The sequence below is a fragment of the Trichosurus vulpecula genome, chromosome 7, assembly GCF_011100635.1.
Source record: "Trichosurus vulpecula isolate mTriVul1 chromosome 7, mTriVul1.pri, whole genome shotgun sequence".
NCBI lineage: Eukaryota > Metazoa > Chordata > Mammalia > Diprotodontia > Phalangeridae > Trichosurus > Trichosurus vulpecula.
The window spans coordinates 96,357,639-96,383,428 of NC_050579.1; the positions used below are offsets into that span (position 1 = coordinate 96,357,639).

A 25,790-nucleotide genomic window follows, 5' to 3' on the forward strand; every position below is an offset into this window, starting at 1 on the left:
CCTTCTATATGCCAGGCACTATGCTGAGCCCTTGGAAACTTGGTCATTGGTATAATCAAAGGGATTGAAAGTCAGGCTTGAGGAACACTGAGAGGTCACTAGAGCTGTGTTATGTTATGTTATGTTATGTTATGTTATGTTATGTTATGTTATGTTATGTTATGTTAAGTGGTAAATTTCTCATACATACACACACATCTCTCCTTATCCATCTCTACACATATACATACATAGTAGATAAAGAACTGGCTTTGGAGTCAGGTCCAGCTCGCCTCTGATACCTGCTGCCTGTGTCAAGTTACTTGAAGTTTTCAGTGCTCTAGACAGTTCTTTTCTTAACATTATAAGTTGCCCAACATTGCTGACATGCGTGGATGGGAAGGGTTTCCTCAGTGGTCTAGACCAGAAAATCCCTGATCATTGCTAATAGATTACTATTAATGTTGAGTTAAATGTTTGGAATTCGTTGCTCCAACAGTAAAGAAATTCAGATAAAGCAAAGACGAGTTGACTCTGCCGATAGATCGGATAATATCTAGCATGTATGTGGCACTTTAAGGAAAGAACACTTTACAAATATTATCTCATTTTATCCTTACAACAACCCTGGAAGGTAGATGCTGCTGTTATTCTGGATCACCCAGCTAGTCGGTGTTAGGATTTGAACTCAGGTCTTCCTGACTCCAGGGCCAGCTCTGTCAATACCTTGTATTACGCAGCTGCCTCTAAAAGCAAACAGACCTCTCTGTAGGAACACCTCTGAGATCCATCTGCTGCCTTTGTTAATGTTACTTGTACTTTCTTTTGAAAATGGCTGTTTGGTTGTTTTTACCATTAGATTGTAAGCTCCTTGAGGACAGGGCCTTTCTTTTGCCTTTTTTTGTATCCCCAGCATTTAAGCACAGTGCCTGGCACATAGTAGGTACAGAGCCAAGGTTCTGATCCCATCTTGGTCATTTGCAACCTGCATTTGCTAAACCTCTTTGGTTCTCCATTTTTGGTAAAATGGGAGTGGGAGGTCAGGTTGAACTTGGTCTCTACGGTCCCTTATAATTCTTAAATCCATGATTATACATCTGTGCTTCATGATTCCCACTCGTTCTTAACTCTGCTACATATTATAATGTGACCACTTTAAAAACATCTGTAGGGCTAGGGTAAACTTCTGACAGGAGAACTTTGGATCTCTTCTTTGCACAAGCCATTTATACATATAAATCTCCTTTTTTTAAAAAAAATCCTGCCGAACTTTGTTCTGTTTTCCCAAGCTATGAAGAGTTCCACTGGCTCCTGTAATAGCATTTTTTTAAAGATACAGCTTCCATGATCAGTCCTCTACTTTGGACATTGAAACCACGCTCATAAATGGTTATAGGCTGTAATTCATACTTGAAGTTTCATGGTTTTTCAAAAGGGCAGGCCACAGCTAAAGGGTGCCACCAGTCATCAGAGAGCCATTGATGGCAAGATGCCCAGACTCACGACCAAGGAACAGGAAAGATGATGGCTCAGCCTGATGATCTAATTTTTCCAAGAATAGCAACAGAAATTCTTTATGTTTGAGATGAGGGAGAAGGCAGCGATAGGAATACATAGAAACCAGCCGTTTCCTAGTTGCTTAGTGTTTAGAAAGAACTGTAAACTTAGTCTCTCTGGTCCCGCGGCATTAATTATGCCATCACAAATTGAGCAACACTGGTGTGGTTCATTGTTTCTTTCTCATTACCAGCTCTGATGCAGGCTTCCCACAGAAACCCCGCAGGCAATGACTGTACATACCCACGATGAAGAAGAGGCTAAGGCAGATGATTTCTTTAAGCCCCCCTTCTACCTGTTAATGCTGATTCATGCTATCCATGTATACAGGTTGTTGACAGCCTGCGTATATATGAATACGTATAGGAAATTAATTTCCTTCTTAGATCTTAATATATTATGCCCAGATTTAAACAGATTACTTTAAGCAAAATACTTAGATCTATCCATCCTACCTCAGAGGCTTATTACCTGTGTGACTTTGGGCAAATCAGTTAACCTCCTTGTGCCTCAGTTTCTGCATCTGTAAGATGAGGGAGTTAGAAAAGATGACCTCTAAGGTCTCTTTCTAAAAGCTCTAGATCTTATGACCCTATGATCCTTTCCCTTACTGTAGGTGGCATGTTAGCCACATAGCTAAATGGAGAGTGTTTCTACCTTTGTCCTTTAATAACGTCACAGGCCATATGCTGAACTCAGCCCAGAACCTGTGCTGTATTACCCATAAAGATTATGACTACAGTTTTGGTTGAATACTTATTCAAGTGCACAGTATGACTCAGAGGAATGAGTGCAGAATTTGAAGTTGGGAGACTCTAGAGTTGCTGCTTTTAAAACATTATGACCTTGGGCCAGTCACTTAGCTTCTAAGGTTTGATCACTTGTAAAATAAGGACTAGTTTCAAGCCTGAAATCTATGATCCAGTAATGATGATCCATTATATTGGATGCTGTGAGAGATAAAAGGATCTCTACCCTCTACCCCAGTTAGGATTTCTACCCTCAAGGAGATTCTAAGTCTCGGGAAGATATGATTTATAAAAAGTTCGGACGTAATACCAGAACTTAATAGCAATGCACAACATTGACTTGAAAGTCATTTATTCAGCAAGTATTTGCTAATATTTTTAGCATGACAGATTTGTCTATATGACGAGACACAATAGGTTTTAGAATTTAAATTTAATTGGACATTTGATGAAATATTTGTTAAATGTCTAGAACATGCAAAGTGCTAGCAACAATACAAGGACAAAATGGAAAGATGGCCCCTATCTTCAGCCATAGTTGGGAATAAAACATTTAAGTAGAAGAGTGAGTTTGTGATACTTTATGAAGGGAAGGAGTACTAACAACTAGTGAATCAAGAAACAGTCTGACATACAGTGGCTAGATCTAAGATAAGCCTTGAAGAAATCTCAAAATTCTAAGAGGTGGAAGAGAGGAGGAAGTGTATTCTAGGCATGGAGGTGGAAGGTGAGATTTAGATGTGTTTAAAAGGACTGTAGAGCATGTGAAGGAGAGTAGTGTGAAATGAATCCACTGGTAGTAGTACTAGTAGTGGTAGTCCACAAGTAGTGGTGGTAGTAGTGGTAACGATAGTGGTGGTAGTAGTAGCAGCAGCAGCAGCCAGCATTTATATAACTGCTTTAAGGTTTACAAAGCACTTTGCAAATGTTATCTCATTTTATCCCCAAAACAACCCTGGAAGGGTTAATTTATTGCTATTTATTGCTATTAATATTCTTAAGTTTACAGATAGAGAAACTGAGGCTGAGAGAGATTAGGTAACTTGCTCAGGGTTACAAGCGAGTATCTGAGGCCATTGTAGGTTGGAGCCCAGCTCTAAAGAACTTTAAACGCTAAGAGTTTGTGTTTTATCCTAGGGGCAATAGAGAGTTACCAAAGGATGGCTTTGGAGTAGGAGAATGAGTTTAGTCAGATCAGAATTTTGGAAAGATTATTTTGGCAGTTATGTGGAGGATGGATTGGAAAGAGGGAATGACCAGTTAGGAGACTGTCCTACAGATGGGAGGTAAGGAGATTTTTTTTTAAATTAAATTTGTTTTTATTACACACACACACACACACACACACACACACACACACACACCCATATTATACAAACTTCTGTTTGCCAGTTCTTTCTCTGGAGGTGAACAGCATCTTCCTTCATATGTCCTTTGTAGTTTATTTGAGTAATTATAATACTCATAATAACTTAGTCGTTCGCAGTTATTCTTTGAACAGTATTGCTGCTGCCTTGTACCACATTCTCCTGGTTCTGTTCACTTCTTCACTCTTCAGTATTTCATACAAGTCTTTCCATGTTTTTCTAAAATCAACCCATTTATCATCTTTATAATAGTATTCGATCACAATCATATGCCATAACTTGTTTAGCCATTCCCCAATTGATGGGCATCCCCTCAAATTCCAGTTCTTTGCCACTACAAATATTTTATATAAATTTTTTACATAATTACATAGATGTATAGAATTTTATATCTATAAATTTATATAAATATTTTAGAACATATAAGTTCTTTTTCTTTTTCCCCCATCACCTTGAGAAACAGACCTAATGGTGGTATTGCTGAGTCAGAGGTATATACAGTTTTATAACTGTTCAGGCAAAACTGCAGATTGCTCTTCAAAATGGTTGGATCAGTTCACAATTCCACTAACAGTGTATTAGTGTCCCAGAGGTCTTGAACTTAACATGGCAACTATATTCTATGAATATAGAAAATAGAATAGGTATGACTGATACTGAAGAAGGAAAGCATCAGCAAACACTTGTAGCTGATTGGATATGGGAGTTGAGGGACAGTGAATACCCAAAGATTATTTCAAGGTTGCATATAACCACGATGGTGATGCCCTCAACAGAAATATGAAAGTTTGGAAGGGGGAGCTGTTATAAGGGGAGATGATGAGTTTCATTTTTGTACATGTTTAGTCTGAGGTGTTTATTGGACATCTGGATAGAGATGCTGATGTAGGATTGATATGACATGTGGGAGAGAGGATTTGGTAGTCTTCTGTAGAGAAATGACTGAGCTGCGCTCAGCAGAGCCATAGTTGTGTGTTGACCTTTTTTTCTCTTTTTATTTCTTTAGATTGACCCCAAAGATTGGCTTCCCTTGGAGCGAAATCAGAAATATCTCTTTCAATGACAAAAAGTTTGTCATTAAACCCATCGACAAGAAGGCACCTGTAAGTTAACTTGGGTTTGAGACGGTTTTTTATTTTTAGTCCCCAAAGCAAGATGACATTCTGAGACGGTGCTTGCTTGGACTGCTCTGACATTGAAGAAGGAGCTGGTGACTTAATCTATTCACTCATATGGGGCGAGTAATTACTAGAGCAGTTATATAGAAAGGGCCTCTTGTGCCACGTGACTGCTCATTATAGTATGAGGACAAAGTGGAAAACATACACTAATGGAGAGGAGCCATCCCCATTAACCTAGTTTTTGATTCAGAAGGGCCTTTTTCTTCCTAATGAATCATTGCCTCTCTGGGCAGTTTTTCTAAATGATCAGTATCCTCTCACGGGATTGGGAACCTCAGGGTTGATAATTCAGAATTGTTTGTCTTGCTCTAGAGGTTGGGAACCCCTCTTGTCCACTGGGCCATCTGTGCTGCAGCACCATTTTCTTGGTCTTGGGTGGATTTCTGACTATGAGGCCTCAAGCAGCAAACCTTTGAGCATTTTGCCTTTTGGAGCCTCCCTGGAAACTTGACTAAGCTAACAAGAACTTAGACTCGTCGTTTGGGTTTCATTTAGGGAAAACCTGGTTGTGAACGAGGAAAACCTGCCAATTTGTCTGTATGATGGGACCCAAGAGCTTATGGGACTCAGGCTAGAGCAGGGATTCTTAACCTGGCTCCCCTTCTCAGTCCAGTCAGACGTTATTCTCAGAATAATGTTTTTTCAGTGGATAAAATAAAACAAAGGAAGCCAGTGATTTGAAGTGAATATGATTTTCTCCCCATTCAAATTAATCGAAACTATCTGTGGAACCCCTGAAGAACCATGAACTACAAGTTAGATGATTCCTATGGCTCCTTCCATCCACATTCGCTCTGATTGTGACTGACATACATTCAGAGTAATGCTTTATTTGGTTTGGGTTTTCATTCTTTTCCAAGACATGGACGGATTTTTTTTTGCCTACTGCTTCTCTGAACTTTTAAATCCCACACACAATACACATTTTATTTATTATTTAATTATTGATCATTCTCTTTTATTATTAATAATGCTCTAATAAATTTGTTATTTAATATATATTAGTAATTATTTAACACATAAACATCTAGCAGCTGAAAACTGCTTATAATCCTTCCATGAACTAAGCCAGTTCCTTTAATGCCTGGTTCTGTATTTTACCAAAATTATAATGAAAGGAAAAGACTAGGGGGCCTTGTGTCATTTTGGTTCCTTAGTGACAGCATTAGGCTCAGGAAGGCAAACATGGGCTGTAGTCCATGCCTCGGGTACTGCTTAGGGATGGTAACCCGCTCAAGAAAGAACACGGTGCTACCATCCAGTTACTTTTCCCTCACTGTCAGCACAGCATAATTTAAAATCAGCATGTCTTGACATAGTTCATGAAGGTATTTTCTTCTTTATTAAAAATCCTTCCTGCTGTTTGTGAACTCTCGCCTCTTCCACCGTTAGTAATAACACAGTTATTTAAAATTAAAGCAATACTTTATGCCAGGACTTCACCTCCACAGGCACAGTCTACATTAATTTACAGCATCCCTCTGAATGAGATTAGTTGTAGTTTAATGGTATTATTGATGATGGAAACTGAGGCAAAGCAAAGCTGGGGAAGTCATTAGGGTACTAGGGCTGTCCATTTCATGGAATGAGCGCTGGATCTATAGTCCACAAAGTAGGGTTTGGCGATGCCTGGGCAGTGCTGGGTGTAGGACCATGGGCAAGTTTCTTAAGCCTTTTGGGGTCTCAGTTTATTTATCTGTAAATTAAGGGAGGGAAGGGGGCTAAGCAGCCTTCCAACATTAAATCCTGTGATTCCTTTTAGAAAAGCTTTTTGTATATTCTCGTGCAACTCCACAGATTCATAGATTTAGAGCTGGAAGCAACCTTAGAGGTTATATCTATAGACCAGATCCCTCAGTTTACAAATAAAGAACAACTTGATGGTTCTTCAAGCGGCAGAACTGGGAAATTTTTTTTAATTCAATTTCATTTTATTTTCAGTTCCAAATTCTCTCCCTTACTCCATGCCCTCTCCCATCTATTGAGAAGGCAAGAAATGCAGTACTTAATATACATATGAAATCATGCAGAACATATTTCTGCATTAGCCATTTTCTGTGGGGAAAATAAGAAAAAGAATGAGAAAAAAATATGCTTCTGTCACCATTCAGTACATCAGTTCTCTGTCTGGAGCTAGATACCATTTTTCATCATCACGAGGGAATTGTAGTGGATCATAGCGAATTTCTCTTTGATCAGAGTTACTATGTCTTTACATTATTACTGTCAGTGTGTATATTGCAGAACTGGAAATTTGAACCCAGGCTCTTCAGTTCTGCTTCTAGTTCTTGTCTTCTCTTCCTCCTTTCTTCTTTCCTTCCTTTCTTTTTTCTTCCTTCCTTCTTTCCTTTTCTTCCTTCCTTCCTTTCCTTTCTTCCTCCTCTTGCCATAAGATTCTTTCAGATTTATAGCATATTTTATAATAATCAAGTATGTATGTAGTATATTTTGTATACTGTAGTATACAGTTTTGTATAATGTTATAATATGTAGTTTATTTTATAATAATGAACTTTCAGGCCAAGTCATTTGTACTACCTATTACTATTGCCTAGGTGATTTTTTTCCCCCTAGAACTCGTCTGCTTTTTTTTTTTTGTGGCTTTTTAACATCAAGATGAGGTAGTATGGAGATAGACCGTCTTCTTTAAAAGCTTTTTAAGGGTGGGCAGTGGAAACTGAGGTTTTCAAGTTTAGCCTTTCATCTCAAAGATACAAAAACAGAATCTCAGAGACCAAGATTGTGCACGTCACGTTGAGATTCTTCATCTTGGTTGGCTCATGCAGGGTCCAACAAGTACACAGGGTCCAGTAAGCTTCTGTGTCTGCTTACAAATGAGCCGTTGTGTTGTGACCACAGAAAGTTGCAACAGACATTTTTCCCCCACAGTCATGCTTTTGCTAATGACCAAGCATTTCCTTATTAAAAGTTAGCTGCTTAGCACAGCTCCTCAGCTTACAAATGTGATATATTTCCTTGAAGCACCAAGAATGAGTGATGGGGGGTACTACCTGTAGTGGCCAAGACCTTTTGACAAGGGTTGGAGCTTTCCTTCCTCAGCATAAATGTTCCCTTCTCTTTCTAGTCAGTTTGTTAAAGAGGCGTCTGACTATGACAGATTTAACATGCCCCCAGGAGAGATGGACTTCTTCTGTTTAAAAAAAACCAGAAAAGGTCATTCATTATCGGCTGGCTTCAGAGTTTGAGTAGCAGTGCCTGAAAAGTGCTAACCAGTTCACAACTTTTGACCCTTTGTTCCGAAAAGGGAAAACTTCTAATTAAATTTCAGAGGCACCCTGTTCCCAGCTTGGCTCTGATGCAGCAGTGGACTTTGAGACCTGTGGTTACCTTTACAAGGGTACATCCTGATGGCTGCCACATTTTTTGGATCTCTGAGACTAAGATACTTGTAACAAAAACAGAAAAGAAACCATGACTACCCTCATTGGCATGAGGGTAACCTGGGAGAATAACCCAGAAATTTCTTAGTGGCTTGGGGCCAACCTAGTTTTGAGAATGTTTCTCTTCCAGTCTTTTTTTTTTTTCCTTCTTCAATGGTCATCTTTAGGCTCCTGGATTTACTTTCCATGGATTTTTCTATCTGGAATTTCTTTAAGAAAATTTAGGAAAAGTATGTCCCAAGTATCTGGAGAGAGTGTAAGAAAAGCATGTGGGGTAGTTTTTGCCTCCAAAGGTTTCCATGACAGCCATGGGTTTAGAAATCTAAAAAAGGTGACTAAGTGAGAAGTCTCCACAAGTGTCATTGCTCAGCTCCTCTGGTTCAGGACATAAACTGGTCATCTGAAAGGCAGTGCACTGTTTCCTCCCTTTTGCTTTTTATCCCTGTCCGCTCTCCCCTTGGGACCCTGAGCAACATTGCACAACTAAATTGGTCTCCTAATTGCTCTAGGGGACTGGAAGACTTTGAGTTAATAAAAAAAATCTCATCTCGGTCCCTCGTTCTGGTCTATTGACTTTTTTTTAAGGCCAGGTAGTTCTTTGCATATTCTCATTAGTCACAGTTAGGACCTATTTATGGTACATGATTGTGAAGCCATAATACAATCTTATTGTGTAATAAAAGGTAGGTGGGTAATAAAAATACCTGTTTTCCTCCCAACCTCTCAGACACCAACTCAGGAAACCTGATGATTTAATCCAAGTATTTGAAACTCCAGAGGGAGATTTCCCTGAGAAAGATCAGAGTAGGAGCTTGCTGGGATTGATGTTGCAGTAACATCTAGAACTAGCCTTTTATTACCAACACTCAGAATTTTTTATTCACTTTTGATATGTTGATCATAATCTTCCAGGCCCAATAAGTACGCCTTGAAAGAGTAACCAGGAGGCTACAGAGAAACATGATTGCGTAAAGCAAAATCATGTTTCCCCCTTTTATGGTAATAAGATTACCCACTGGACTGAAGTCTTTGTTCAGCTTCCTCCCGTAGATCAGCTCTGCTGCTGGCAGCTCCTGCCTCAGCTGTGTCTGTCTGTAACTGAAGCTGCAACTGAAACTGACGATGTAACGGTCGCTGTAACTGACGTAACTGTCGTAACTGTCGCTGGCTCCAACCGAAAAAGGAAAGAGAGCTCTTCGAGCTGTCCTCTCCCCTCTTATAGGGTCTCTGACATCATCAAGCTCCGCCCAAATGACCAGGGCCGATTGGTTCCTGAGTTGGCCCCTCCCCCTAGCATAGACATTAACACCTCCCCTCAGCCAGCCCCATGACTCCTCACACAGGAAGCTGTCTGCTTCCCGGCATGCTCCCCGGGCCTCCTGCCCACACACATACACATACACATATCTATATGACTGGTTGCTTCCCTCTATATTGCCAGTAATGTCTCAGTCTAATAGCTATTTGTGTAGTGTAGATCTTTCTATCTTGTAAGTGTCTTGTGTTTCCCCAGATGGTATTTTGGGGGGCACTGTGGTTGTAAGGAGAAGTTGGAAAGGGGCTAAGCTGAAGCATTTTTGCCATTTATGTGGTTGTTTCTGTTACTAAAACATTAGTCACCATTCTCTACTTCTTCCTTTCAGTCCTGTTGAGCCTTATGCTAGGATAGGGTGGATGGCTGGAAAATGAAAGCTTTCAGATGTCTTGACCTTAATTAGAACACAAGCATTCCTTTCTGGCTCTTGAAATTCTGATTGAAGCATCTTTTTCCTGCAAAAGAAAAAAAAAGTTTCATATAAATAGTTATTTATTGAGCGAGCACACATTGCAGGTAGAACATGTTATAATATGATTGTATTGAAGTGCAAAGGAAATTGAAGAAAGTCCCTTGTCCTCAGGAAGCTGCAGTCTGATGGAGGAAATTTCCCTTCGGGAGCTCACTCACTCTCATCCCAGATAGCTTAGGTCCTCTAATAGTGGAAGAAGTCTGGTAGGAAATTCCATTTTTCGCTCCATCTGTTGCTTTTGGGTTGGCGCCATATTCCTCCCTTGGAAAAGCAGAAGCCCCTCTCTTGTACCTGTGCTACTTTCAGCCTTACTGTCTTAAGAGACACCTGTGACTTGGAAGATGGCAGAGTGATTGGGGATCACAAGAGAAACTCTGTTTTGTCTCATAGGACTTTGTATTTTATGCACCTCGCCTCCGGATTAATAAGAGGATCCTTCAGCTTTGCATGGGGAACCATGAGCTGTACATGCGCCGTAGGAAGCCAGATACCATCGAGGTACAGCAGATGAAAGCCCAAGCACGTGAGGAGAAGCACCAGAAACAACTGGAAAGGTGAGCCAAGAGGAGAGGGAGGTCAGGACCAAGGAAAGCAGCAGTACACCTTGTGTACAAAGACAGAGAGTGAGATCTGTTAGTAGTCCTGAGATATCCTAACATGGAGCATGGGATCGTGGAGGGTATCTCAAATCCAGCCCCCTCCTTTAACAGATAAGGAAACTGAGACCCAGAGACTTTGTGACTTTCTCAAGTCCTCCAGCTCCCAATCTCATACGCTTTCTACACTACCACACCGCCTTCATGCTAACACTCCCTTCCCTCTCCACTCCATGCCCCACCCGTAACACCTTTTAGCTCCCTTTTGTGTTCTGTCTTCCTCCATTAGAATATAAGCTCCTTGAGGGCAGGGGCTATCTTTCTTTCTGCTTGTATTTGTATCTCCTGTGCATAGCACTATGCCCTGGCACACAGTAAGCATTTGATAAATGCTTCTCAACAAACATACAGAACACAGGCCTGGCTCACTGAGCACAAGGAGTTAGGAGACCTGAGTTCCAGTTCTGACTGTGCCACTAAGTTGTGTAGTTTTGGGCTGTACCTTAGACCTCACTTTCCTTGTTGGTAAAATGACCCAGTTGGTCTTTTCCAGCTCTAGTTTTCTCTGATTACTCTAATGTTGGGATATTCGTGTCTCTGACACTGTCCAATAGAGCCACATGCCTACCATACGCCCTACGGCATCTACTATGATTTAATATTCCAATATAAAGGTGTAGGACTTGAGAGCCAAGGTCTCCCGACTGCCCTGGAAACTGAATGTCCAAAAATACAAGATGAGAGACCGTAGAAAGCTAATTACAGACCACAGTGAAGGTGGGCTTTAATGTTGAGCTTGGTTTTGAAATGAAGTATGTTCTTTCATACTTGTGGGGGAAAGACATGAAGGGCTATAGGGCATGTGAAATAGAGAATTCTCCCACAGGCTTAAGAAGAATCAAAAATCCCATGGTTTGCAGTCTTTCAAGTGTCCATGGTTTTCCTTCTGAAGTTTGAAGCTTCTCTCTCCCTCTTCCACCTCTCCCTCTTGCCAATAGGCAGCAGTTGGAAACCGAAAAGAAGAGAAGAGAGACTGTTGAACGAGAGAAGGAGCAGATGTTGCGAGAGAAGGAGGAGCTGATGCTGAGGCTTCAGGACTATGAGCAGAAGACCAAGAAAGCAGAAAAGGGTAAGGAGATGAATGGTACATGGACTGTTGAGCTATCTTCTGTCAGAGCTGTGGAAAGAGAGACAGGAGGATGATAGAGAGACAGAAATGGGGTGAGGGAGGACAGGAGAAGAAGGATAAAGACAGAGAGAGAGAGACAGAGAGAGAGGGAGGGAGGGAGAGAGATGAGGAGAAAGATAAAGACAGAGACAGAAATGGGGGGGTAGGAGGAGAAAGAGAGAGAGAGACAAAGAGAGAGAGGTGGAGGAGGAGGGGAGACAGAGGATGAGAAACAGAAAGGAGGAGAGAGAAAGAGAGATAATGAAAACACGGGAAGAGAGGAAGAGGGAGAGAGGAGAAACAGAGAAAGGGAATGGGGTGGCGAGAGAGAGAGAACATCTTGTCTATGTCTTGTTTGTAATAGTTGTTTACGTGTTGTCTCCTTGGTTACATTGTGAGCTCCATTAGGGCAGGGACTGTTTCTGCCTTCCTTTGTGTCCCCAGAGCTTAGCACAGCACCTAGCATGTAGTGGACACTTAATAAATGCTCCTTGACCTGCTGTTGACTTAAAAGAGGCGTCGTGTTATGAACTTGGGTCTTAGGGTCAAAAGACCTGAGCTGGAGTCCCCAGCTGTCAGTATAGGAAAAGTCACTTAACTTTTGAACCTTGGTTTTTCCTATTGTAAAATGAGATAATTATACTTATACTGGCTTACAGGGTGGTTTGGCAGATAATTCATCATTAAACCTCATTAGTCATGTCTGAAGATGGGGTGTTATTTTCTAAGAATAGGTGTCTCCCCTCTTTTAGAAAACCATACATTAAGTAAATATCTTTTATAAACTCCAAATAAATTTGGGTGTAATTGTGTTGCAAAAAGATTCTTTGCTATGCAAAGAATTTCACTATAGGATTTATTGTGCATTCGAGTGGTTTGTCAAAAAATTGGTTTGTTCACACTTTTTTACAGTAAGGTATACATATGCATACACACATATATAGTTACATATACAGGAGGGGTGTGTGTGTGTGTGTGTGTGTGTGTGTGTGTGTGTGTGTGTGTGAGCAGCTATAGGATATATACACACTCTCTATAGATAGACAGACAGACAGATAGATAGGAAGATATCACCTTAAGTAACTGCAAAACTAATTACAGACCCTGACATCATCCTTTTGTATATGGGCTAGGAAGTACCTCACCAAGCTAAGATTTCATAGACTCAAAGATTGAAGGCTGGAAAAGACCTTAGTGGTCATCATGTCTAGCCCTCTTATTTTACAGAAGAGGAAACTGAAGCCCAGGTATTAAACACCTTATCCCACAGCTAGTGTCAGAGTTGGGATTCAAACTCGGGTCCTCTGACTCCAAATCTAGCCCTCTGTCTATGGCCCCATGCTATTTTATGGGAGAATTTTTTTTTTTGCTTTCTTTTGTTTGGTTTTGTTTTTAAAGCCTTTCAGTTGATGTTGAAGGGAAGAGAATAGGTACGTTCCTAAAATGTTTTTCCTTGGAGAAATCAGTTAAGGACAGCTGATGGCCTGGGACAGGGAGGCTGAAGGATAGCCACTCTAGTGACTTTGGCTACTTAGGATCATGGGGTCAGCTTCTTTTTTGTTTGATTTTGTTTGTTTGTTTGTTTGTAGAGCTCTCTGATCAGATCCAGAGAGCCATTCAGCTGGAAGAAGAAAGGAAACGAGCCCAGGAAGAGGCTGAGCGCCTCGAAGCTGACCGTGTGGCTGCTCTTCGAGCCAAAGAAGAACTGGAGAGACAAGCTGTGGATCAGATAAAGAGCCAGGAGCAGCTGGTAGGAATTACCTGAGTTTCAAGATGCTAAATTATAAAGGGGCTGCCACCTAGGATGCAAAAAAGTGACACCTGCCTTTTAATCATTTTTATCTGGGGGTTTGTAACATGATCCACTTTGAAATAAAGAGTGGGAGGGCACATGGTGAAAGTACATCGGGAGGGTGTCTTCTTAGAATTGGGGAGGGAGAGGCTGAGATCATCCCTGGTTTAGTACAATCAGAGGAAAGTGAAAAAGTGTTGGACCAGGAAACACAGAGATGTCTCACAGAGATGCCCTTGGGTGTCTGAATGGCCTCTGTTAGCCAAAGTGGGGAGGGAGGGTGGGTGGAAGATTTTGGTTACAATAGACACCATTCACCAAAATAGGCAGTCCTGATTCAGAATTTTCATTCACCAAAGGACTCTATGGAAAGGATTCCAGGTATAATTTTAGTGCTTTCTCACCAGGCTGCTGAACTTGCTGAATACACTGCCAAGATTGCTCTCCTAGAAGAGGCCAGGAGGCGTAAAGAAGATGAGGTTGAAGAATGGCAGCTCAGGGTAAGGGGGGAGGGGTGTCCTTTCTTCCTAATTGTTCTGGCCACCCCCAGTGCTCAATAGCAAGGTGAGGCAGCTCATCGGGGGTGCTTAGAGCCTGGCTGGGAATCTCTTTTCTATGTCATGTGTCTAGTGTTTGAATGGAGAACAACAGGCTCTGAGCAGAATAGGCACGTTCCCATTCAAATGGTCTGGAACATTTCACAACCTCAGATATGACTGTATTACCTAAGCAGAAATCCTTACTGGAATGTGAGTGACTAAATTGACTAGATTAGCAAAAGAATAAGGAACTTATTATTTGGTTTCCACCTACTAACCTTAGGGTTGTGCCAAGTCCCCTTTTTAAGGTCTTACATGCTTTGCACTGTTCAACTATGATAAAAACTGGTTTTGACAAGGAATTTAATTCAGAATCCAGCTTTTCTCTTCTCAGAGGCACCTGACATAGCCTTCCTTCTTTCTCATATTATGGAATCATAGAATTCCAGAGATGGAAGAGACCTCTGAGGTGCTCTAATTCCATCCTGGAGCTGGAGTGTGTCCCCCTGACCTCACCCACCCGCAATAATAATCCTAACAAATGGTTGTACTGCTTCTGAATGAAGACCTCCAGAGATGAGGAGCATCCCCACCCCACCCCCAGCCTCTCAAAGCATCATGTTCTTCCATTGGACAGCTCTAATTGTCAGGAAATTAATGATCAAGGAAATCATAGCAATTCCTACAGATCCCCCCCCCCCCCCCCCGTCTCAAATGCTTCATTTATTGAAGTGCTCTCATGGAAGGCAGGCATCTGATACTCCAAATCCAGCCCCACCCACCCCAAGCAGATATTTTGAGAAGTCTCTTCCCATCACATCTAAACCATCTAGCCCCCTCCCTTCTAACACCACTCTTCATCTTGTTCCACAGCCTTTCATCTCTTGTTCAGCTGGCTGGTTTATCAGTTCATTTTAATTTAATAAATGTTTATTAAATACGTCCTCTGTTCAGAGTATCATGATAGGCACAGTGGATAGGCGTGGGGTGCTAAAGCCTTCATGGAGCTTCTGGTCTAGTAGACATGACATCTACATGAATAACGATGCTTAATAAGTCCATCAGAGCAGTGCAAGTAAGGGCTTTGTTTGCATAGGATGGTGAGGGAAGATGTCTTGGAAAATGTCTAATTTATCCTCTCAACTTTTGGCCCTGAAAATACAGTGGAAGCAATATATGTTCTGGTCCAGAGTAGCTTTACTTCTGTCATCTTAGCAAAATCCTTCATCTCTATTAACCACATCCATAGGATGGAGATGGCTGGTTACCATGCAAATAATTAAGGACCTAAGGGGGAAAAAAGAGTGTTTAGATAAGTAATATTTTAAATTAGCAGTTGTAACAATACTCTAAATGCCAAGAAAGCCATTGGTGCTCTAATGCTAGAAGCAAAAGGAGAAAACCCATTTTTGGTAAGCCTGAGATAACTCCTGCTCTCTCTCTCTCTCTCTCTCTCTCTCTCTCTCTCTCTCTCTCTCTTTCTTTCTCTCTTTCTCCTTCTCTCTCTCTCTTTCTTTCTCTCTTTCTCTTTCTCTCTCTCTCTCTCTCTCTCTCTCTCTCTCTCTCTCTCTCTCTCTCTCTCTCTCTGTGTGTTGAAATGTTATTCTCATAGCTAGGCTCTGCATTTTTAAAGAGCTCTCTAGGGAAAACCAGCCCACACCACAAGGATCCTGTTCAAAGGAGGGAAGAAAAGCCTTCACATCTTTGTTCCTTTCTTTTTAAAGGCCCGGGAAGCCCAAGATGATCTTGTCAAGACCAAGGAAGAGCTTCACCAGGTGATGACTGCCCCTCCTCCACCACCACCTCCTGTGTACGAGCCCGTGAATTACCACCCACACGAGAACTTGCAGGATGAAGGGACCGAGTACAGCGGCTACAGCGCCGAGTTCTCCAGCGAGGGCATCATGGACGACCGAAACGAAGAGAAACGTATCACTGAGGCCGAGAAGAATGAGCGTGTGCAGAGGCAGCTGCAGGTCAGAGCCGAGGTGTTAGTGGAGGCTGTGAGAAACTTGTTAAAGTCAGAGACCTATAAAAAGGGGAGCTGTGTGCTCATCTCAGCGTTGAACTTTTTAAAATGGCAATAAATTTTTCATTGGTGTGCCCCCCACACACACCTTTTTTCTTTTTCTTAAAAAAATCTCAACCATGTTCATAGGATAGAGATGGCTGCCCACCATGGAAATTATCATAAACCTGGGGCTGGGGGGAAAAAAGGAGGTTTAGATGAGTAATATTTTAAATTAACAAAAACTCCCAACCATATTCCAGGTTCTCTGACTGAGAGAAAATAATGTATTTCCAAATATATTTTTCCCCTCCCTTATCCAAATTAATGATTCCTTGTAATAAAGATTTAAAAGAAGGGGGAGTGAAAATAAAAATTTTAATTTCTTTTAAAAAATCAGGGAGAGGAAACTTTAAAAAAAAAAAGTAAAATTATTTTTAAATAATAGAGGAAAAAGAAGAGGAAAGGAGGGGGAAACAGTTCCCCAAAACCAACACGGCCCGCATCCGATTCCATGTGCAGTAGTGCCGTACTTTTCCTCCCCGTCTGCACTGAAGGTCCTGCTCTTCTCTGAATCTAGCACATGCGATTCCTTTTGAGCCAGTGTTGATAATAAGCAGAACAGCAGTGACCTGTGCCTGTTTTAGCAGTGATTTCTCAGCTTTCCCTGTTCCTTCTCCATCTCTGAGAGAGTCTGAGCTTGCCGGTAGCTCATCTGGGTGGCTCAAAAGGCAGCTGCAATATTTGGACCTTTTAGAGACACATCATTGGCACCATACCTGGGAATCAGGAAGACCTCGGTTCAAATGCTGCCTCAGAAACCAGCTCCCTGGCTCCGGGCAAACCCCTTAATCTCAGTTTCCTCATCTCTAAAATGGGGATATATAATCCCTGTAAGACTCCTCTTCCTGAGTTCAGATCTGGCCCCATACACTTACTAGCTGTGTGACCCTGGGCAAGTCATTTAACCCTGTTTGCCTCAATTTCCTCATCTGTAAAATGGACTGGAGAAAGAAATGGCAAACCAGTACAGTATCTTTGCCAAGAAAACCCCAAATGGGGTCACGAAGAGTCAGACACGACTGAACAACTCTGTGTAGCCATGAACCGTTCAGACTGGCTCATTTGCAGGAGTCCAGTGAGATGTTTTGCAGATCATGGGTACCCATCACAGTTGTCATTAAATCCCCGACGTGTCATTTACCTAACCATGTCTCTTCACGTTTCAGACATTGACAAACGAGCTGTCCCAGGCCAGGGACGAGAACAAGAGGACCCACAATGACATCATCCACAACGAGAACATGAGACAAGGACGGGATAAGTACAAGACTCTGAGGCAGATTCGGCAGGGAAATACAAAGCAGAGAATCGATGAGTTCGAAGCTATGTAAAACATGCTGGGCAGCTGAGAGGGCAGGACCACGGGAAAAGGCAGATCTGAACACATTGACTTTTCTGAGGGGTCACTGTATGACAAACAAAATGTGTATATTTTTTAGTATTCTATCAATCTAGAAACTCCCTACCATATTCCAAGTTCTCTCATGGAGAGAGAATCGTTATTCAGCGGGGATATTCTGGGGGCTGGGAGGGGATGGGGTTGGATGGAGGGGTGCCTAGAGAATCTCCCGTTTTGTTTCCTAGTGCCAAACAGGCCTACAGCAGGATTGATTTGAGTCAGAATAAGCACCTATAAAGCCTGATAAAGCAATAGATAGCACTTCATGCTGGTGCGTGGGTTGCATCAAGATTGAGTGTAATTAAAGAAAACCAACGTGGTGGCCAGACATGGTGCCATACCTTGATTCTTTTCTCTCTCTCTTTTTTTTTTTAATTCAATTAGTCTAAGAAGTGCCTGATTCTATTCTCATTCTATGCAAGATCCATCCATGCTTCTAAAGTGCTAGTTTTGAAAGATTGGTCTTAATAAAACAAAAACCTAAATGAATCTCCTCCCCTCCTCCTCCCCCTTCCTTCCTTAAGGTGGTCTATATTTCCCCTTTCAGGTAACTTGGTTTACTTAAAAAACATTCCTGCAGTGATCACTCAGAAGGAACAACATAGGAACACACTGATACCTTATTTTGCATGACTGTTAGGTTTACTTTGAATTTCTATACACCTAATGTGTTATACTCTGGCTTAATTAATGATCAGCTGTAGAGTGTAGTATTTATATATAAATATAAGTGATAATAAATATGGGTTGTAACATTAGTTTAAAAAAGGGAAAGTTTTGTTCTGTATATTTTGTTACCTTTTACAGAATAATAAAAGAATTAAATATGAAAAAAACCACTTAGACAAGGTACTTAATCTGATGTACTGTGATGGCAGTCAGGAGACTGGTTACTCAATGTAATCACATTTGTAAAATGATTTTTTTTATTTGTGCTCTTCTTGCATGTGATTCAGTATATATACATATACATATATATATAAACACTTCACTTTTTTCTAACAGAGCTTCTAATTTTTTAAAAGACAATGTTGATTAATAACAATTCAGACTCCAGCCATGAAGGGACTGTTTAATCCTGTGTGTCATCTTTGTACTCTGACAAGGAAAATGTTGCTATGAGCTACTTCCCTTCCGTCTGTCTCATCTCTGGAAAGCCATTAGCCTGTCAGCTGTGGTACACGGTCAGCCCTGCTTCCTCACTGACTTCCTCCTCGTACTTTGTCTTTTTTTAAGTTAAAACATCATATGCATACGTCTTCTGCACGACTTACACGTGAAATAAAGGATCTGCAAGGTGATGCATAGCATTTGATGTCCCTTTTCTTCACTTGAGTATAGTTTTCATAAAATACTGGTGATCTTTTAGGAATTGGACTGAGCTGGGTTGGGATGTCTGCACATTACAGAATTTCAGAGGTGGGATGGACCTCAGTGGCCATCTCATTACAAAAAACTTTCCTTCCTTAGCACACGCAACAAAGGATTATCTAACCCTTGCCTGAAGACCTCCATTGATGGGCAACCCATTGCTTCACATTTGTCTAGCTCAAGGGTGGCAAACCTGTGGCCTTGAGGCTACATGTGGCCCTATAGGTCCTCAAGTGTGGCCCTTTGACTGAATCCAAACTTCACAGAACAAACCCCCTTAATAAAAGGACTTGTTCTGTAAAACTTGGACTCACTCAAAAAACTGCACCCACGGACCTAGAAGACCACATGTGGCCTCGAGGCCACAAGTTCCCCACCCCTGGTCTAGCTCTTAATTACAGCTAGGTCTCAATCAGAAATCATGAATCCCCCGATGTAATTATATATATTTGAATTGGCACTATTTAAAATTACGATTTTAATTAGGTGGTAAAGTGGATAGAGTGCTTGTCCTGGAGTCAGGAAGACCCGGGTTCAAGTGCGGCATCAAGACACTTACTGTGATCGTGGACAAGTCACTTGTTTCCCTCAGTGTCCTCAACTGTAAAGTGGGGATGATAATAACACTTGCCTCCCAAGGTTGCTGTGAAGATCAACTAAGATAATAATTATAAAGTGCTTGCCACATAGTAAGGACTATATAACGGTTAGTTATTAGTAATTACTTAAAACGTGTAATTGGTTCTACCCTAATGGAAATCTGCAGTACAAATTCAGAAGAATGTGATAGGGGTCTAGCTGAAGGGCATTTTTCTGGGTAGCATATGTTCTTAGCATTACACGAATTTGAAAGTGGAAAAAGTGGCTCATCAGTGCTTAATTGTGTTTGGGGACAAAGAGTAAGAAAAATCACCCCTACAAAGAACCTTCCATGGCACTGTAGATTAAATATTCAGAAAATATTCTTCCCTTTCAAATGTTGATAGTAAACTTAACCTTGGGCTTTTGTAATTTTATATATTTGGACATAATTGCTAACGACATCACGGAATGTTTACTGGACACTTACTGGTGTCGAACCACTTCCCAATGGGCTGTTACCAGTACAGTGGAAACACGCTGCCTGTGAGAAGAGATCGGTGACCTTATATTTGTTATGATAGCATTCTGGTCACTCATCAACAAGCCAGTTTAAGTTCAGCGTATGCAGAGATGATTATGAAAATTAGTTCTTCCCATGCAGCAGGAGTAGGTGCCTTTTCACCTTTATATATGGGAAAGTAAATGTGTTGAGAGAGGCCGTGGGTGCCAACTGGGATGTTTGTGCGCCCCCAACCTTTAGGCTCTTGCAGGAAGGCAATCCTCAGTACTGTGAAAAATAAATTTATCTTTACGGAGTGGTGCTTTAGTTTACTATCATTCTTATCCATAAATTCAACCTGGAAAGAACTTTTGGACCTAAATTTTTGATTATGAGGATGAGGTCTAAGCCACCAGCTGCTGCTGCTTCAATCTGAACAAAGACTAGTTGGTGTTGAATGAAGGAAGTAAGAAAGGTTTAGCCTGTTAGCCTTTCTCCGGCGAATACTTCTTGACCATTATGAAGTTAGATAGCTGAGAAGTAGCGTGGTATAGTAGATGGAGAGCTAGCCTTGGAGTCAAAAAGATACGGGTTCAAGTCTCTAACTGTCATGCGCTGGCTGTGTGATCCTGGACATGTCACTTATTTGCAAAATGGTAGGGGATGGGCCCCATGATCTCTGTGATCCCTACCAGCTGTAAATCTGCAAACCTATAACTTTGCTTCTCTGTGCCTGTTTCCTCATCTGTAAAATGAGAGAGCTGGACTCTGCGGGCTCCACAATCATTTCCAGCTCTCACTTTATGATGCTCTCACATCAGCAGATCTGCATTAGGGAGATTTTCTCACTGTTGTTTCTGTATGCTAACAAAATAATAGGTCTGGTCCAGAAAAAAAAAAAGTTTCAGTTGAAGCATCACAAGTACATGTATTAGATACATAAGTTAGGGAACAGGAGGAACTCCTAAGCTCAGTATTGACTCTGTAATAGTCAGCCATCCCTTCTCCATAGAAGAACCACAAGGTTTGAGGGATTTCTACAACAAGGTTGATGTATGAAAGGAGATGAACAAAAAAGTTCCATTTATTTGGCTTGAGAAAAAAGAGTGGACCTTTTCCCTTTTTTTTTAATTAAGGAGATAATCCTTTAATAGACAGCCCCTAAAACAGAAAGCAAATACTGTAGCTCACGGTTAGATCAGGGTTTTGGTTTTTTTAGATTAGATTTTTTTTTAGAAGATTTAAGTAATTTAAATTGTTTAAATACTTTACTGTATTATCCCTTAGTAATAGGTATTAAGCTTTGCAATAGCCATTTTAGGTACCCTAGAAGCAAGTTAAGTAATCTGCTATCGAGGCAGAAGTTTGTTTTTTTCATTATTATTATTACTAATAGTGACATCTTTGAGGTTTGCAAAGGACTTTATATTTTCTATTACCTAATTTGCCCCTCAGAAAGCCCTGTGAAGTATCACTATCCTCATTTCACAGACGAGAAAATTGAAGCCCCAAAAGGTTAAAGGATTTTTTTTAAATGTAGTTATTGTCAGTAACGAGGGGTGGACAGTCTTGCTTAAGTCATATAAAGTGTTAATATTTGATTGTTTCAAAAGGATCCATTTACACCGAGCCTGACCTCACCCAGCAAATGAGCATTTAAGTCAGAACTCAGTTTATCCCAGACAGTTCATTAATTGCTTCAGCTAAGAAGTGGGTCACACCATCAAGAACAAAGCAGTGTCCCTGCCCAGTGAGGGCAGACTTACTTCTTCACCACTAGATACTTAAGTTTTGGCTTTTTTTTTTTTTGGTCTTGGAGGATGAAACAACTACCCCCCTCCACACACATACACCCCCAGCAAGGAAACTACGAGGGTGCCAGGAAAATGGTCAGATACTAACTACTAAGATGTAACAGGTCCTGTGTGTAGGCAGTTGTTCCTTATTGCAAAACAGGAAACATTTAAATATATTGCTAAGTCCATTGCGAAAGAGGTTGTCAAGCCATGTGAAGTAGAATGGAAATCCTACAGGACCCATGTTCAGCCAGGGACTACAATGGGATCTCATTAAACCTTTTGTTAGTGGACCTCCCATCCTAATCTAGAGATTTATCCTTAGAGACAAATTCTCTTTCATGGGAGATTAGAGATCCATTTGGCTCTCTGGATGCATACTTTAGTCTCCTTCCTTCAGAGCTGTTCATTACCCTCCCACGAGGTGCCCGGCTGGAGCAGAGCTAACCAGGGAGATCTTGCCGTTGAGATTTGACAAGTCAGCATTTACAGTTGACGTTTTTACTTCAGCTTTGGAGATAATCAACCTTGCCTAGGGTGCATAGGACAGAATGCCAAGTGTCATTAATTTTACTGTCAGGGCAAGGCTGGGAGGGGAGGGAATGCTTGGGAAAGTACTGGGCCACACTTATTAAACTATTTAGTCAATCAGTCAACAAGCATTTATTAGGTAGTTGCCATGTGTCAGGCACCAAGGATAAAATACAGAGAATGAACCAATCCCTACTCTCAACGAGTTTATACATTCTAATAGGAAATAGCATATCTTAAATGTGTATAAAATAAATATGAAGACAAATTAAGCTAATGTGGGACAAAAGACACTAGTAGTTTCGAGACTAGACATGGTGCGTTGTGTGAAGAACAGAGAGCCAGCTGAAATGCATTCCTTCCTCACTGAAACCCTCCCTCTTCCTTCAAAATGTTGCTTAGCCCCCACCTTCTTTCCTGACTCCCTTTGAAACTACTAGTGTCCTCTTTCCTAGGGGGTCCCCAAATGGGGTCATGAAGAGTCAGACATGACTGAACAACAGACACATAAAAGAGGGCTTAGAGGCTAGAAATCCAGGTTGGTGCTAGGTTGTGAAGGGCTTTAAAAAGCTAAATGGAGTTTATATGTGATCCTAGAGGGAATAGAGAGCCATTGGAGTTTATTTAGTGAGAATGAGTTGGTGAGCCAGGCACTCTATTCACTCTAAGCCCCTGCAAACCACAAACTGAGGCTGAATTATGCCCATACAAGGCCATTCCCTCACCTCCTTCCTCAGAGCAAAGAGAGAGGCTTCCATATTCCATTGCATTCTTGGGAATTCTCCATAGTTTCATCGCCATAATTCATTTTGCACACATTGATACTCGAACTTTGAGAAAATATAGTAACTTGCCATGATAGATACTCATGGCGTACTAGTTGCTGACCTCTACAACTTGAGGAGTCACCTGTCTTCCAGCCCCCAGGAGAAAGGCCCAACTGACCAAATGCATTTGAGCCATGTGATAGCACCTGCCTATTTACTGCAAGAGAAAAACACTGGAGTCATAAAACTAAAGGGGGAGGTATCTATGACCATCAGATCAACACGTGTATTACCAGGGGCCCAGAGCGGTAGAGAAGATCTCAATGATAAGGAAGTTCCTGGGCTCCTCGGCATTTTCCATTCTATTGAACAGCCAGTTACTGAACACCTACTATCTACAATATTGCTCTGAGCAAAGGCCCTGGGAACGCAAAGAAGAGTAAGATAGCCCCAGACCTCAAGAAGCTTTAAGAGACAAGCAGTAAGAAAGGCTGATAAGATACTCGGGAAGGTCTATCCTGGCTACCATGCAACTGTAGGGTTTTTCAATGAGCTCTGAGTGCCTCGGGTTCCAACAGTAGCAGAAGCCCTCAGGTAGCTGTCAGAGCTGCCATTCCCCAGGGCCTGTTGGGGCTGCCTCACAGACTTTCTCAGCCTTCAACACCAAGTCAGCATTACTGATCCAGCCTGGCCAAATATTCCCTTTCTTCTCCCCCTTAGTACTTAACTCCTCATAACCCAGACCTTAAGACTATATAATTCATAACGCACCGTTGAGCATAGAAGAATCCTTAGGCAAGAAGAGACCTCCAAAGGTCTTCTAGCCTCCCAGTCCCACTGTGTACCTAATCCAAGGAAAAGAAAACCTTTTTTGCTTCCAAAAGGAGACATTTCACAGCAAAGAGTCATATGACCATAGCTACGATTATCATCTGGCTCTTCCTCAAATTTCTTGATCTAAAGTGGAGACCATTAAGAGTTACCTGTGAGTGAAATCTTAAAATCCCAGCCCCTCGTGGGACAGGGCAGCAGCCAACAGGGTGTGAAGGGTAAGAGACAACATCCTCAGGGTGACCGGGTCCTGGCTGCCCACCTTTGTGCAGGTCACAAACCAAAAGGTCCTCTCCATCTACAAAAGAGAAAGTTCCCAATGAGCACAGCAATGGGAAACCTCAACTTACCTCAAAAAAAAAAATTCAATTAATTGAAGTTCTGACATAGAACAAAAGCTTTCTCTTCCTCTTCTTTAAGTGAGTAAATAATTTTAACCAAATAGCACAGGATATAGGGGTGTGTGTATGTATGTATGTGTATATGTACATATGTATGTATATGTATATAATCTCAAATGGCGCAGGACGCAGGCAATATGTGTATGTGTGTATGTGGTGTGTGTGTGTGTGTGTGTGTGTGTGTGTATTCTCCACGCAGTTTGCTCAATTTGTGGTAGGTGTCTGAAAGCATTAAAAAGGCTGTCATTTGGGCAGCTAGGTGTCACAGTGGATAGAGTGCTGGGCCTAGAGTCAAAAAGACTCACCTTCTTGAGTCCAAGTCTGGCTTACACTGGCTTACAGCTACACATTTATTAGCTGTGTGACCCTGAGCAAGTCGCTTAGCCCTGTTTGCCCCAGATTCTTCATCTGCAAAACAAACTAGAGAAGGAAATAGCAAACTACTCCAGTATTTTTGCCAAGGAAACCCCAAATGGGGTCATGAAGAGTCAGATGCAACCAAACAAACGTGGAAAAGAGGGCTTAGACTTGTCTGTTGGACCCTTAAAAAACGAACCAGAAACAAGGGATAGAAGCCACTGAGGCAGATTTGGGCTTGACAGAAGGGGAAAACCACTCAACAATGAGGGTGCTCCCAAAGTGGTAGGTGGTCTTGGGTTGCCTTGGCAGAGATTTTTAAGCAGAGGCTAGACCACCACTTGTTTTCTGCGGTATAGGGGATCCTTGTGAAGGTCCAGACTGGACTAAATTTTGGGAAGGCGTAACTCGCCTGCCACTCCATAACACCTGCCTTTGAAATAAGTCTGGGTCCATGATTTCTGAAAGGCTCAGCTAACTTTCCAGAGCAGAAGCACAGGAGTCCCCAAGGCAATGCTGCTCCTCAAAAGTGTGGTGGAAGGGGCTTTGTAGCAGACGTTAAGGTGGCTGAGGTGATGCCTGACACTAAGACCACCTGTCCCACTCTGTGCACTCCTCACACCCATCATTCTAGGCTGAGATTAAAGAGATTGCCCAGATGCTTCAGACTAGTGTGTGCTTGGCTTCTGTCAATCCAGGAGCTCTGGCATCAGGAGCACTCAGCCTTTCTCCTCCCCGCTGAGCCTTCTCTAGTCCTGGACCGCTCCAAAGGTTCCAACTCGAGCTCCATCTCCCAGGAAGCCTTCCTGGACATAGTGATCCACACTGGTCTCTCCCTACCTACTCTGTCTTGTCTTCATCCTTCAGAGACACTTTTCATATCAACCAAGAAAATTTACTGTTGGTGTTTCAAGTGCCAGGGGCTTTGCTAAGCACCAACATGCTAAGATGCTTGTAGAATTGGGTTGACCACTAGTATTTTTGATACAGCAGCAAGTCAGGATTTTTGTATCTGGGGTAAACACCATAAACGAAGAAAAACACACTCATAGGAGGCAGGATTGGGGAG

The 25,790-nt window shown here is 41.7% G+C and overlaps 1 protein-coding gene across 1 annotated transcript in view; it reads left to right on the forward strand.

Moving 5' to 3' along the window:
* The window catches only part of EZR (ezrin), a 72,563-nt gene extending 53,667 nt beyond the window's left edge, over positions 1–18,896 (forward strand). The window contains exons 8-14 of the mRNA XM_036767384.1: positions 4,659–4,755; positions 10,412–10,575; positions 11,616–11,746; positions 13,375–13,535; positions 13,985–14,077; positions 15,841–16,092; positions 17,354–18,896. Coding sequence (XP_036623279.1) covers positions 4,659–4,755; positions 10,412–10,575; positions 11,616–11,746; positions 13,375–13,535; positions 13,985–14,077; positions 15,841–16,092; positions 17,354–17,518 — 1,063 coding nt within the window. The 3' untranslated portion in view covers positions 17,519–18,896. The remainder of the gene's footprint in view (positions 1–4,658; positions 4,756–10,411; positions 10,576–11,615; positions 11,747–13,374; positions 13,536–13,984; positions 14,078–15,840; positions 16,093–17,353) is intronic.
* The last annotated feature ends 6,894 nt before the right edge of the window (positions 18,897–25,790 follow it).